This window comes from Pomacea canaliculata, linkage group LG1 (genome assembly GCF_003073045.1).
Source record: "Pomacea canaliculata isolate SZHN2017 linkage group LG1, ASM307304v1, whole genome shotgun sequence".
Taxonomy (NCBI): domain Eukaryota; kingdom Metazoa; phylum Mollusca; class Gastropoda; order Architaenioglossa; family Ampullariidae; genus Pomacea; species Pomacea canaliculata.
The window spans coordinates 35,575,924-35,587,575 of NC_037590.1; the positions used below are offsets into that span (position 1 = coordinate 35,575,924).

The 11,652-nt window shown below is 45.9% G+C and overlaps 2 protein-coding genes and 1 long non-coding RNA gene across 4 annotated transcripts; all 3 read right to left on the reverse strand.

Moving 5' to 3' along the window:
• Window positions 1-9: 9 nt before the first annotated feature.
• On the reverse strand, window positions 10-1,350 carry LOC112562914. Its single transcript, XR_003098942.1, has 4 exons — window positions 1,190-1,350; window positions 480-570; window positions 204-286; window positions 10-102 (listed from the first exon to the last, which is right to left on the reverse strand). It is a non-coding gene; the product is annotated as an uncharacterized LOC112562914 (long non-coding RNA).
• Window positions 1,351-1,783: 433 nt separating this feature from the next.
• LOC112561133 lies at window positions 1,784-5,006 on the reverse strand. The gene is made up of 6 exons (XM_025233413.1): window positions 4,725-5,006; window positions 4,221-4,565; window positions 3,830-4,028; window positions 3,123-3,670; window positions 2,708-2,918; window positions 1,784-2,559 (listed from the first exon to the last, which is right to left on the reverse strand). Exons 1-4 carry the CDS (start codon window positions 5,004-5,006, stop codon window positions 3,636-3,638), a joined length of 861 nt encoding a protein of 286 aa, XP_025089198.1. The 3' UTR covers window positions 1,784-2,559; window positions 2,708-2,918; window positions 3,123-3,635.
• LOC112576104 (cartilage matrix protein-like) lies at window positions 4,845-11,442 on the reverse strand. 2 transcript variants are annotated; one of them, XM_025258364.1, is made up of 14 exons: window positions 11,324-11,442; window positions 10,873-10,954; window positions 10,356-10,604; window positions 10,089-10,237; window positions 9,497-9,662; window positions 9,052-9,141; window positions 8,190-8,308; window positions 7,582-7,795; window positions 7,220-7,447; window positions 6,861-6,914; window positions 6,323-6,514; window positions 5,913-6,109; window positions 5,132-5,276; window positions 4,845-4,981 (listed from the first exon to the last, which is right to left on the reverse strand). In XM_025258364.1, the coding sequence occupies exons 2-13, from the start codon at window positions 10,940-10,942 to the stop codon at window positions 5,223-5,225; spliced, it is 1,782 nt and encodes a 593-aa protein (XP_025114149.1). In that variant the 5' UTR covers window positions 10,943-10,954; window positions 11,324-11,442; the 3' UTR covers window positions 4,845-4,981; window positions 5,132-5,222. The 2 variants fall into 2 exon arrangements, with proteins under 2 accessions (XP_025114149.1, XP_025114140.1); XM_025258355.1 differs by having other exon boundaries at window positions 10,356-10,607; window positions 11,324-11,441.
• Window positions 11,443-11,652: the final 210 nt, after the last annotated feature.

Below are 11,652 nucleotides of genomic sequence, written 5' to 3' on the forward strand. Positions count from 1 at the left end.
CCTTTTTTATTTTCTGTACAAAAATATTTATTAATGGTGAACACATTCTTGCAAAAATGTTGATCTTCGAGGGCTCTACGGGACGCAGGCTGCGAGACTGAACTGCAAGAAACATCAGGATAATGCTTGTCAGTACAAGAAGAAGAAATACGAGATGGAGGGATGAAAAAAAGAGAAAAAGAAAAAGTTTGCTTTGTTCTCACCTCATCAATCTCACCCCGGAACGGGTGGCCTTGTTGCAGGCAATTGCCGATGGTCAACGGCGCCTCTCTGGGTAACAGCGATCCTTGACAACAGAAAAAGGACTGATCAGAAATACGAGGGGAAAAAAAGATGCTCGAGAGAAGATATCTGCAGACTTTCTAAGAGGGTATAAACGCATGCAGTGAGGCTCACTCACACACACACACAAACACAAATAACAAGTGCAACCAGAGACAGAAAAGCCACATCATCCAAACTTCCAGAAGATGACTCACCGGTCAGAGGCAGGTGTCTCTGTATTCCGTTAGAATATCCGATGAGTTTATTGCCGTCGTAGACAAACTGAACATCATTCATGCCTGGTGTCTGCAACAAAAGTAGTTAATTCATGTTACATATGAGACAAACTTAGTGAGGGTCTCCGGTAAAACCACATTACATAGCAGGTCGCTCGAATCATCATGAAAGGATTAATGACCAGCTGTTAATCTCGAGCACGATTCGCATTTCCTAATCCTATACAACGTAATGCAACATCAACATAAGTAAATACAAACTTAGAGGAACTTTTAACATTAACAGGACATTCATTTATTTGTGTAGGTCTCTTTCTCTAACGACTGTCTGTTTCGATTTACAAGTCCAGTTTTTCCAGGTAGGAATTTCTCGCACTATGGATAAAGCGTTACCCTGTACCATGGTATCAAAGGTAAAGAGAGGTAATGCGGGTGGGGTAGAGAAGCGGGTGGAACAACTGTAATCCAAATTAAATATCATAGCCCATAAACTAAAACGAAGCTCATGGTAGATTTTCCACGTGGAAAAAATATTTCATTAGCCTGCGCGCCAGGGTGTGTGAGTAGGCTTCACAATCACTGCTGTGTGGTTTCCCCTCTTTTCTTTGGTCACGTGCCATACCCAACTCACAAAGTGTGAGGACGGGCCCAGCCTCTCTCAAACAACCTCACGTGCAGTGTGAACTCACAGCTGGCAGGGTCAGGGTAGCTCCAGATGTGTTGCTGGTAGTCCTGAGGGTCAGTCGCACGTTGTTCTCTGTAGCTTGCAGCAGGAAGGAGGGTGCATCCCCCCATTTCCCAATGGCATACAGTTGCCTACTATGTCTTCATACATGGTGATGCTCCTTTTCAACCTTCACATTCCAAAACAAAAAGCGGCGGGAATGCAAATAAAATGACATATTTACAAAGGAAAGGAAAGTGTTTCTTTCTTGCTAATAGAGATCACTACAAATGTACTTCACAACTATTTAAAAATTACAAAGGCACAGATCAAACATTGCTACTCAGCTGTTTTGATTTCCTCAATCATGAAATTACTTTTGAAATTAATAGTTAATCCTAATGCAAGACTGCTTTTTACATGCCAAGGTTTTGTTCATTCCAGGATTGTGCACGGATAAAAATTCATATAATCATACCTGCTTCCACTGCCAGGATTGGAAGAAGGCATAAGCGCCCTGACATCAGCAGGGATCTCGCCACTTCCACTCCTGACCGTGCCATCCGGCATAGTCACCTGCCAGGACCGCTTCACCTGACCCCCTCCACTGACGCCGCTGCTACCAGATGTCAAGGCTAAAAGGTCGGCGGGCATTTCCCCGACACCTGTGCGCCGTGTGCCATCGGGCATGACCACACTCCACCGTCGTTCCGTCCTCCCGCTAGTACCTGCGTTTATCATAGCCTGCAGATCCGCCGGCATCTCCCCTTCACCTGTCCGCAGCGAGCCATCTGGCATCCTCGCGCTCCAACTTCTTTTTCCCGAGGCGCCAGCGAGGGAGGTCACGTCCGAGGGCGTGTCCCCACTTCCGGTCCTCGCCATTCCGTCGGGCATCGTCAGGTTCCAGCGACCTCGTCTCCTGACAGCCGCGTCTCCAGCAGAGCCTGACTGTGCAGACAGTCCACGACCCTCCACGTGTCCAGAACCTCCTCTCGCGCTCAGCAGAGACTTCAGGTCGGCAGGCATCTCTCCCACACCCGTGCGCTGCGAGCCGTCGGGCAGCGTCACGCTCCAGTGACTCTCACCTTTGACCGAGGCTTGGCCAGCTTCCAGGAGGGCCTGGACGTCAGCAGGCACGTCTCCAGTGCCGGACCTTACCGAGCCGTCAGGTAAGGTCAAAGTCCACTGACGCTGAGTGGCTGTTGCACCCCGACCATCACCCGCGCTCTCTGTCGCACTCCTTGGCCCTTGGACTGACTTCTGCTTGGCGCCTGTGTGTTGATGACCCCCCTGACTACCTCTGTTCCCAACCCTGTACCCAAGGTAGTTGGATCCTGACGTTTGAGCGGCATCCCCGCCAGCAGGTGACCCTCCGGTCATGTGATGCAAGGCCGCCTGACAGCAAAAGCAAATTTACTGCCACACCGTGATAAACAATGTTTCTAAATTCTACTTCTTAAAAAAAGAAGCTACATAAAAAGTTCGATTATTAATGAAAATGCAAAACATTTCCTTATAATAATTATTGGAATTCTTTACCAACCTTGAAAACGTCTGCTGGCGGTTCGCCGATGCCGCTAGAGAGGACACGCCCATCCTGGCTCATCAGCTGCCATCCCCGGGTTCCATGCGCCTGGTGAGACTGCTGTACGATTGTCACCTCCGAAACGGATTTATAGAACTCAGGTATCTCCTTGGGAACGATTCCATACCCAGAATTCAACACTTTTCCGGTAGAGTCAATTATAAACCATCTGTAGACAGCAGATCTTCAAATGCGTTACCTGAATACACCATGTTGCTAGATAATATGTTCAAATTTAATAGAAAATCGTTCTGTTAAATTCTTGTGATATAAGAATCTTCTTACATGTCTGAAGACATTGTCAATACCATACATAAAAAATAGTTTACACAATTGTAAATATTGGCAAGAAACTTTTCAATTTTTAACAAACCTTTCCTGTGTCGCAGTCTCCGTGCTTTTACTGCCGCCGGATTTGTGAAAAAGGTCCTGCAGGTGATCAGGAATCTGGCCGTGGCCAGTCAGGCGAGTGCCATTGGATAAAACCACCTCCCACGTGACGTTGGTCGTGATGACGGGCAGGACGATCGAGCCCCGCACAAACTGGGTCACGCCAGAGGGCAGGCTGCCAACGCCCTCGACCAGCGTCGATCCGTCTGCGCGTTTGATGCTCCAGATGGCGCCATCGACGCCTGCGTCCGACTGCTGCAGCAGGACGCCGGAACGCAGGTCGCCATACTTGCTGAGGACATCTGCCGGCAGATCGCCGGAACCGGTTGCGAGAATCTCGCCGCCTGAGGACAGCACCGCCCAGCGTGTCACTGATTTCCTTTCAGACGACAGAACTTGGTCAAGCTTCAACTGCTGTACGATGCTGGCGGGAATTGACCCTTGACCGCCTGTTGCATTGCTACCGTCAGTTTTGGACAGTTTCCACTCCACCACCTCAGGGCCTACTGTTTTTCACTTCCAGCAGTTTTCCTGCAACAAGACATAACATCCGAGTTATTTATGGAACGCGTTCAGGAATCAAAGACAATCTCCAGCTATCACATTTTTTCAGTAAAACTTTAATTTTCTTTAAAACGCTGGATCTTCCAAACTGCTGCTAGTTTCAGAATCTGAGTTTGTTCAACATACCTGGAGCGAATCCTGCATACAGGTTCCTAATGTCGTCGGGAATGTTTCCGATGCCAGACTTGATGACTTTGCCGGTGGGAAGCATTATGAACCAGTGTGATGTCGGCGAAGCTCGCAGCTGGAAGCTGTACTGGCTGGCCACATCAGCTGGCACCTCCCCTGACCCAGATCGCATAACTCTACCGTCCATGCTTACCACCTGTCGAGAAGTCGCCACACAAAACTCATGAGACTGCTAAGTAATGACCTCGGCGGACTTCGAACCCATCCTCTGGTGATAAGCTAGTCGTCGCTAAGGGACTGATAATGATGTTGATGTTGACTCTTACAGGTTACAGCAATAATTTAAAAAAAAAAACAGTTATGACTTCCAAGTGTCACCACAAGTTACCTGCCAGCTGCCCAAATCGGCGCGTGATGGGGCCGGAGTGAGGACAAGGAACTGGCCCCGCCTGTTGGGCACGAAGACCACGCCCCCTGACACTGTAGTGTCGGTGATGGTTGCCATGCTGCCCAAGTCCAACATGGTCATCTCCTTGCCACCATCGGGCCAGGTTCCTCCCGCCGTCTTGCCAGCGTCCTGATGAATGACCGAGCCGTTGGGCAGGACCATCAGCTTCTCGAGAGCAACCGTCTGCTGACCAGAGGGCAAGACTGGGTCAAGTCCTTGATCTTGCACCTCTCTTCCGATGAATGTTACGTTGTGCTTGGTGGCGGTCTGGCTGTCGAACCAGTCCTGAACAAAAGTCAGTAAATAAAAATAAAATAATAGTTACTAGACGATTTCCTTAACATAAATAAAATTACAGTCTACCTTTGATTGATGGCCAAATGCAAGTAGCCTTATTGACTGGGAGCGCAGTTTGTGGATTTAGCAGTTTACGAAGCGACTTACCTGGAACCCCCAGTTATAGTGATCATTCCAAATGAAGTTTGAAGGACTGCTGTGGTTGCAGACGATAACGGAGATGGAGAACAAACTTATTCGAAAATGGTCAGCAGGCAAAGTGTTAATCTGCACTCGCCCGGAGCCATTGAAGTAGGCGGTGCCATGCTGGCTGAAAGCCACGCCTTCTGCGCGTGCTGGGTGACGTTGCAGAGACTGATCCTCCACAGAGCCATCAAACTTGATGTGAAGAGAGGACTGACAGCCTGGACATACGAAAAAACTAATCATCGATCATCAATCATCATCATCATCATCATCAACACCACCACCAACAACAACAACAGATGAAAAGATAAACTACAAAATTAATTATTTGATGCACGTAGCAGTGCTGACGAAGTCAGATAGCAAACCTATTGCAACTGTAGATTCACAGGCGCACTGACTGTGTCTGTACACCTGTGCCTGGACGACAGGGACGAGTCACGTGACCCTTCCCTGGAATCAGCTGGAGATAGTTGTAGACACTGTGTGGATCAGGCCGATATTCACAGGCACCTGTTAACAAAACTCCATATAATTAAACGAGCTGTTATTTTGTGATGTGTTTGATGGCTAACATATATATAATTTTCTTTGTTCATTGATCATTAAAATAAGTATTTTAAAAGCATCTATTTCAGTCGAAAATGAGGAAAAAAAAATGAATAAATAAGCTTTAATTAACCAAATTAGAGGTATGATGGGTACTTTGAGAATTTCAAGCAATGTTTACAAAAACTTAAACATTCAAGCAGAAAGCATGGAACCTCAGTTTTAAAAGTACACAAGTTCCGACGCGCTGACATATTGTCTCTAATTCATTTTTATTTCTGATAAATGAAAAAATTTCGAAACCAATAATGTACAGCCAAAACAATGTGCAAATATGATCATAAAACAGACCAGTGTACAGGAAAAAACATAGTACAAACAATGAGAGCTAAATTCTTTGGGTTTATTCCTGATTAATGAACAAATTTAGAAGGGCCCCATTGACGAAAATTGAGAGTCCTCCAAACTTTTAATGTGCAAACTGTACGCATACAATAAGCAAGAAACAAGCTACAGCAGACGACAAACAGACAGACATGGTTCATTTCAGCAACTGTCAGGAATAATCAATTGAACTGTAGCTTGCAATGTGTCACTGACCGCTGGCCTGCAGTGTCCACTCCAAAGAACAAGCATCTCTACAGCTGGCATCCGACACACAGCCGCCATCTTGGCTGTAGCGATGGCCTTGCTGGCAGCACTGGGGGACCGAGCGCCCTCCTCCACATGTCCAGTACTCGCCACACCCCGCTGTCCCGTATTGTGAGTCCAGCCCTGAGGTTGTCCCCGACAAGGGTCTAGAGAAACAGAAACAGCGGTAATAGGTATGGGGTGAGCAGTCAACCAGTGGCCGGGACTAGCATGTATCAGGGTTAGTGATTGTCAGTGATTGAGTGAAGGGGGGTTCACTCCTCATTAACACTATTCTTGTGTACGAAATCGAAAATAATTTATGCATCAGTTGTCTCTGGACAGTTCTGGAAACATAAGCTACATCCACACTTGGGTACCTGAAGGGCAATCCACAAACAGGGCGTCTAGACAGGCCACTGCCTCGGAGCTCCAGTAAAGACCGAAGGGACAGGAAGTGACCACTGGCTTGTACCCGCCGTTCTGCGGGTAGCAGGTCACGTACTTGGTGCAGTCGGGTGGATAAGAGTTGTATCCGACCCCGCCAACCTCCAGACACTCGCGACACAGCGCTGCATGCAGATTACAGAGCATCAGATCACCACTGTCTCAAACCTTATTTACATTTATTATCAAAGCACTCGATTCTCTGCCTCACAATATGTGATTGAAAATAACTAAAATGAAGTAAAGTAGATATTTCTACTGTTATAGATTTCACGTCTGAGTGCAAAGTGGCAAAAATTATACTTTTTAATTAAAATTGTGCTGACACTGATTAGCAGTTTTTCTGCTCTCCCTTGATGTTTGTTTGTTTGCCGGATGTCTATTGTCAGCTGTGCCATTAGGACAAATTTGTAGACGACGGTCGTATAAACATTTTTTATATTTAAACATGCAGGGTTAGCGAGTACTTACCGGGTATTGACGGTGTTGTAGACACAGTAGGAGGCGGGATCGTTGACACAATGACTGAAGCGATCGTGAACACAAACAAATACACTTTGAAATTTAAAGTTTCAACACAAATACAGCCCTTGTTTGAAGGCTTTAAATAAGGTTAATAATTACAGATATTTTTGTATCTACGGGCAACTGCCTACCTCACAGCGACTTTGCATATTGTTTATGACATGAAGCACGACTGAAATTTTCATTCAGATTTCATGTAAATTGGTCATTTGAAAGATTCTCTCTAGGTCAGGTGTACATGCCTTTCAATGCTTCCTATACAGAATCAGGTTATAAAGTCGAATGGGTTTTCACTGTCCTCTTACCCTCGCAAATCTGGTCTCGGAGCGTTTCGACGATGTCGATGAGAGCAGAGAAGTCAGAGACGTTGAAAAGAGTCGAAGGTGACGAGGCCATGGCCTCCAGCTCCGTCTGCAGGGTGCGCTTACCCACCCCGATGACCAGCATGACGATCCCACTGGCAGTCTTGGCCAGGCTGGCCTCAGACTTCGTCTGGTGGACGTTGCTGGACTTCCCGTCGGTGATGACAATACCTGAGTGAAAAGGAGTCTAGAATAAGCATTAACTCGCTATCATGTCTTTCTTTCACAAAATTTCACAAATCGTCATCGGGGTGTTTATCATCATCGCCATCATCATGACATCATCCCCTCCTTTTGTGACCAACCTATATGGGGAATGCCTGGTCGTCCGTGCGTGGCGAACATTCCCCGCAGCGCTTGCAGGCCCAGGGCCGTGTTGGTGCGGCCCAACGGAGTCTGTCGCAGCCCCGACACCCTCCTCTTCAGTTCCGCCTTGCCAAGGAACGGCTTGATGGGGATGGTGTCGCCCACGTTAGAGCTGTACACGATGATGCCCACATGAATGCCCTCGTCACCCACCTAACACCAGAAACCACACGTGAGGTCGTCGGTCATATACTGTGACTCTTGTCGTCATTGCATTTGGGGGCTTATTTAATGACATTCCAGCAGTTATTACTTTAACGAACAAAAAAACTCGACAACGTGGTAAGGTATAAAGAAAAGGGGAGGAAAACGACTTATGATTATTTTTTTTAAATACCTGAGTCAGCAGACCTAGAGTGAGACGTTTGTCAAACAGGTAGAAAAAGGTGTGCTAAAATAAGGTTCAAGTATTTAACTGTTTAAATTTATTGCTCTGTGTTTTTTTATCTCCACTACTCCTCTCTATCTCCCTCATCTTCCCCTTCCTCTGTCTCCCGGAAGCGGTTGATCTGTCACATAAAAGTAAACACAGCAATGGCTGAATCACCTCCAGACTATTGATGAGGGTAGAGACGAAGATGCGCCCTCTGTCCCAGTCTTCCGCTTGGATGCTGTGCGAACCATCCAGCAAGAACACGACATCAGCTGGCTGCTGGCACGAGATGGCTGCAACAGACCACATGTCCATCAGGCCTTGCACGAGTCACGTGACAGACTGCCGAGAGCTGCAGAAGACTCGGCACAAAGCCCCTCATTTAAACAATTACTGCAAAAAGCTAAAGAAACTCAGCAGATGTTGCACAAATCTTGTATTGTTGAGACACCTGACGAGCAGCAGTTTTTTTTCTACCTGTCACATAGGGGTAAGCAACTTGTGGCAGGGCAAGGCAGCTTTACTGATTATGACATCGGCAGTCAGTATAACTGGTTTGTGACACTGTCAGTCGAAGCCACTACAACACCAGTGAGGTATTCAATGCAACGCCTGTAGTCTGAGATCACGAAGCCAGTAAACTATCTCAGGGTGTCCTCAGCAGGGTTTGAATGTAAATGATGCTCAAGAAAGATTTAGTCAAAATACCTGCAGGAATATTAGAACAGAAACCTATAAAGCTTGCGACGAGGTTAGGAAGCAAAAAGTCTAGTTTAACCTGTTGAACAACCTTTGCAAAAAAAGAGTGACATAATTAGAGATGTCTTTAGAAAATCACTTCATCAGCACAGACAAAACACAACCTTCTTAGCAGTCCCTTTTAACTGGACACATGTTGTGGAATATTTAGTCCTGACACTCGTATACAAACTAAATAAAGATCGCCAAGTCCCGTAGTTGACAATGTCTGCTCGGGTAGAGAGGTCCTTGTCTCAGCACGAAGCTGGCTGGTACAGGTGACTGTTAACAAACTCACGTGGTAAGTAAGGTGTTGTTGTTGGTGATGGCTCCACTGTAGTTGCGGTAGTTGGTGGGATCGTTGGTTCGAGGCTGGTCATCGGTACAACTGAAACAAATATCTTATTTTTCCTGTTTGATGTCATTCACTTACAGGAGGAAGAGGAGGAGCGTAAAACGTATGAAGTGTCTTCCATACCCTGCCATACACAAATAAGAAACCAGTTCCCACACTGTGATCTATTTAAAAAAAAAAAACCACCCCACCACCACCATCAAATATAAACATATTCAGAAACAAAACTAATGACCAAACGGTATGCACGCGACACACTCCAGACGAATCTCGAACATTTCTGAATAGCCTCTGACAAAGTTCAGAGTCAGACCAAGAAGGTTCATGCCACAATCGTAAAACTTTTAAGATAAGCAGTCCGGAGATAGGATGTTCATTCCAAGCCAACCTTTGCAGATGAGGTCACTGATTTCCTGGACAACGTTCTGGAGCTGAGTGAAGTCGCTGACCGTGAAGAGACGGTTGTGGTTGTGGTCCTTCGGGGCGATCTCTTGAAGCTCGTCCAGGTAGGTCTCATTGCCTACCCCCAGGGCGATCATGGTAATCTTTTCTACCTGCGGAGTGAGTAGCACCTTTTAAGTTGTTGTTTTAATCTTTTAGGGTTTTGGTTGCTCGTTTGGCGAAGTCTTGACGAATATTATTCGGACTGATGACTGATTATTAGGCGATCGTTGCTTCCTTTTGCGAAGAGTAAATCGACGAGTTTTATGAAGCTAAACATGAACATGTCCCAAACTTTATTTAGTATTCTACATAGAGGTATAATTTATAAAGGGTGCATCTGCCGGATATGACAATTTACTCTTACCCCGTGGTACAGAGCTGTCATTGTATAAAGAATGTATATTCAATATGATAGGTGCTGAACCTGCCTTCTGAATTCTGAAGCCATTCGTTCTAACCATTAGGCTATCATGTATGTATGATTGTATACAGGTTGTACATTGTGTATCCAGGTCTTACTGTACATCTGCTCTTACCGTGCGAGCGTTGAGTGCCTCTTGAATGGTCTTATGGACGTCATCAGACCGGCCGTCAGTGATAACGACGGCGATGGGTATGGCGCCAGGCCGGCCCTGGTTTGCCACCATAGACCTCATCCGAGCGACAGCAAGTGCTGTGTCTGTGCCTGCAACAAGAAGCAGGTGCTGAGACAGGCAGCGAGACCTTCTGGGCGATGTCTAAATATTTTTGTTTTATTTTACGACTGTAGGTTCGCTCTTGAACTCCAAAGCTCGTCAACTCACCCTGACCATCCTGTTCGAGTCCCCGTAGCATGGCCTTGAGCTGCGTGCGCGACTTGAAGGGTTGAAGGTCGATGACCTGCCCGATGTCCGTGCTGTACACGATGACACCCACGTGAATAGCGCGTGGTCCGACGGCCAGTGAGTCGATGAGGTTGGCCACAAATTCCTTCTCTTGTTGCCACTCGCCGGGCTTGATGCTGCCCGAGGCGTCCATCAGGAAGACCACGTCAGCAGGCATGTCACAGCGAACCACTGGCAGCACGTGCAGGGGCAGAGCGGTGAACATAAGTGTAGCATTACTTTTTTTTTTTTTTGTTGTTTTGGTGGGTGGGTAGATATGAATCCATGGCACTCACATTTAAAACATGCGTTCATCCCCTCTTTCACACTCCTGTTACGTCATGTCACGTCACATAATATCGTGTCACATTCCAACGTGTCATTCTACATCACTCACATCACGTGAACTTTGCTACTTTTAGAGTTCAGGTAACATAAAATCACACCACAAACTTACTCTGTTGTGCCGAGAGAGGAGTAACCGTTGAAAGCAGCATGACAGCTCCAAACAGTTTCGCTGCAATCATTCTCGTCACAGTCTGCTGACAAAGAATATGGGGAAAAATCTTTCTTTCCTCTCGGAGCACGTTTTTCTCTCATAATTTAAGGGTAGTTTATGGATCAAAATATGACAACTCGTTGCCCACTAAGCAGCAACTTTGAGAACTGAATGAAGTTCACTTGGTTTCAAAATGTATTTAAGACACCTATTGAATTAAGTTTTGCAGCAAGGACACACCAAAAAATAAATAAATAAATAAAATCAAAACAAGAAAACAACAACTTACGACAGCCGGTTGAGGGTTTTACAATTTTGAGGTTAGAAAGAAATTTTGTTAGTTTGTAAAATACATACAGTACAGTGCAGAGATTTCCTGCACTCGTTCACATCAGACCGGACTCCCTACCTTACAGGTCCACGCGTAGATTGTTGATACTGAGACCTGAACCGGACTACAGGGAGCGACAACTGGCGAGAACAACGACAAATTCGCACAAGGCACACAAACCAGTTTGATGAGAGACTCATCAGTCAAGACCGTCACTCTGGCGCCATGAAGGTCTGATACTTGAGGTCAAGACAAAATAGCACAATTATATATATAACAGCAAGTATGTATTGAATGTCTGACTTTTCGTGGATAATTATTTATTATTTATGCGAAAAGATAAGATTTTCTGTTTAAAAAAAATAATGTTTAAAATCAAAATTTTTTTGTAGACCTTTCCTGTGCTT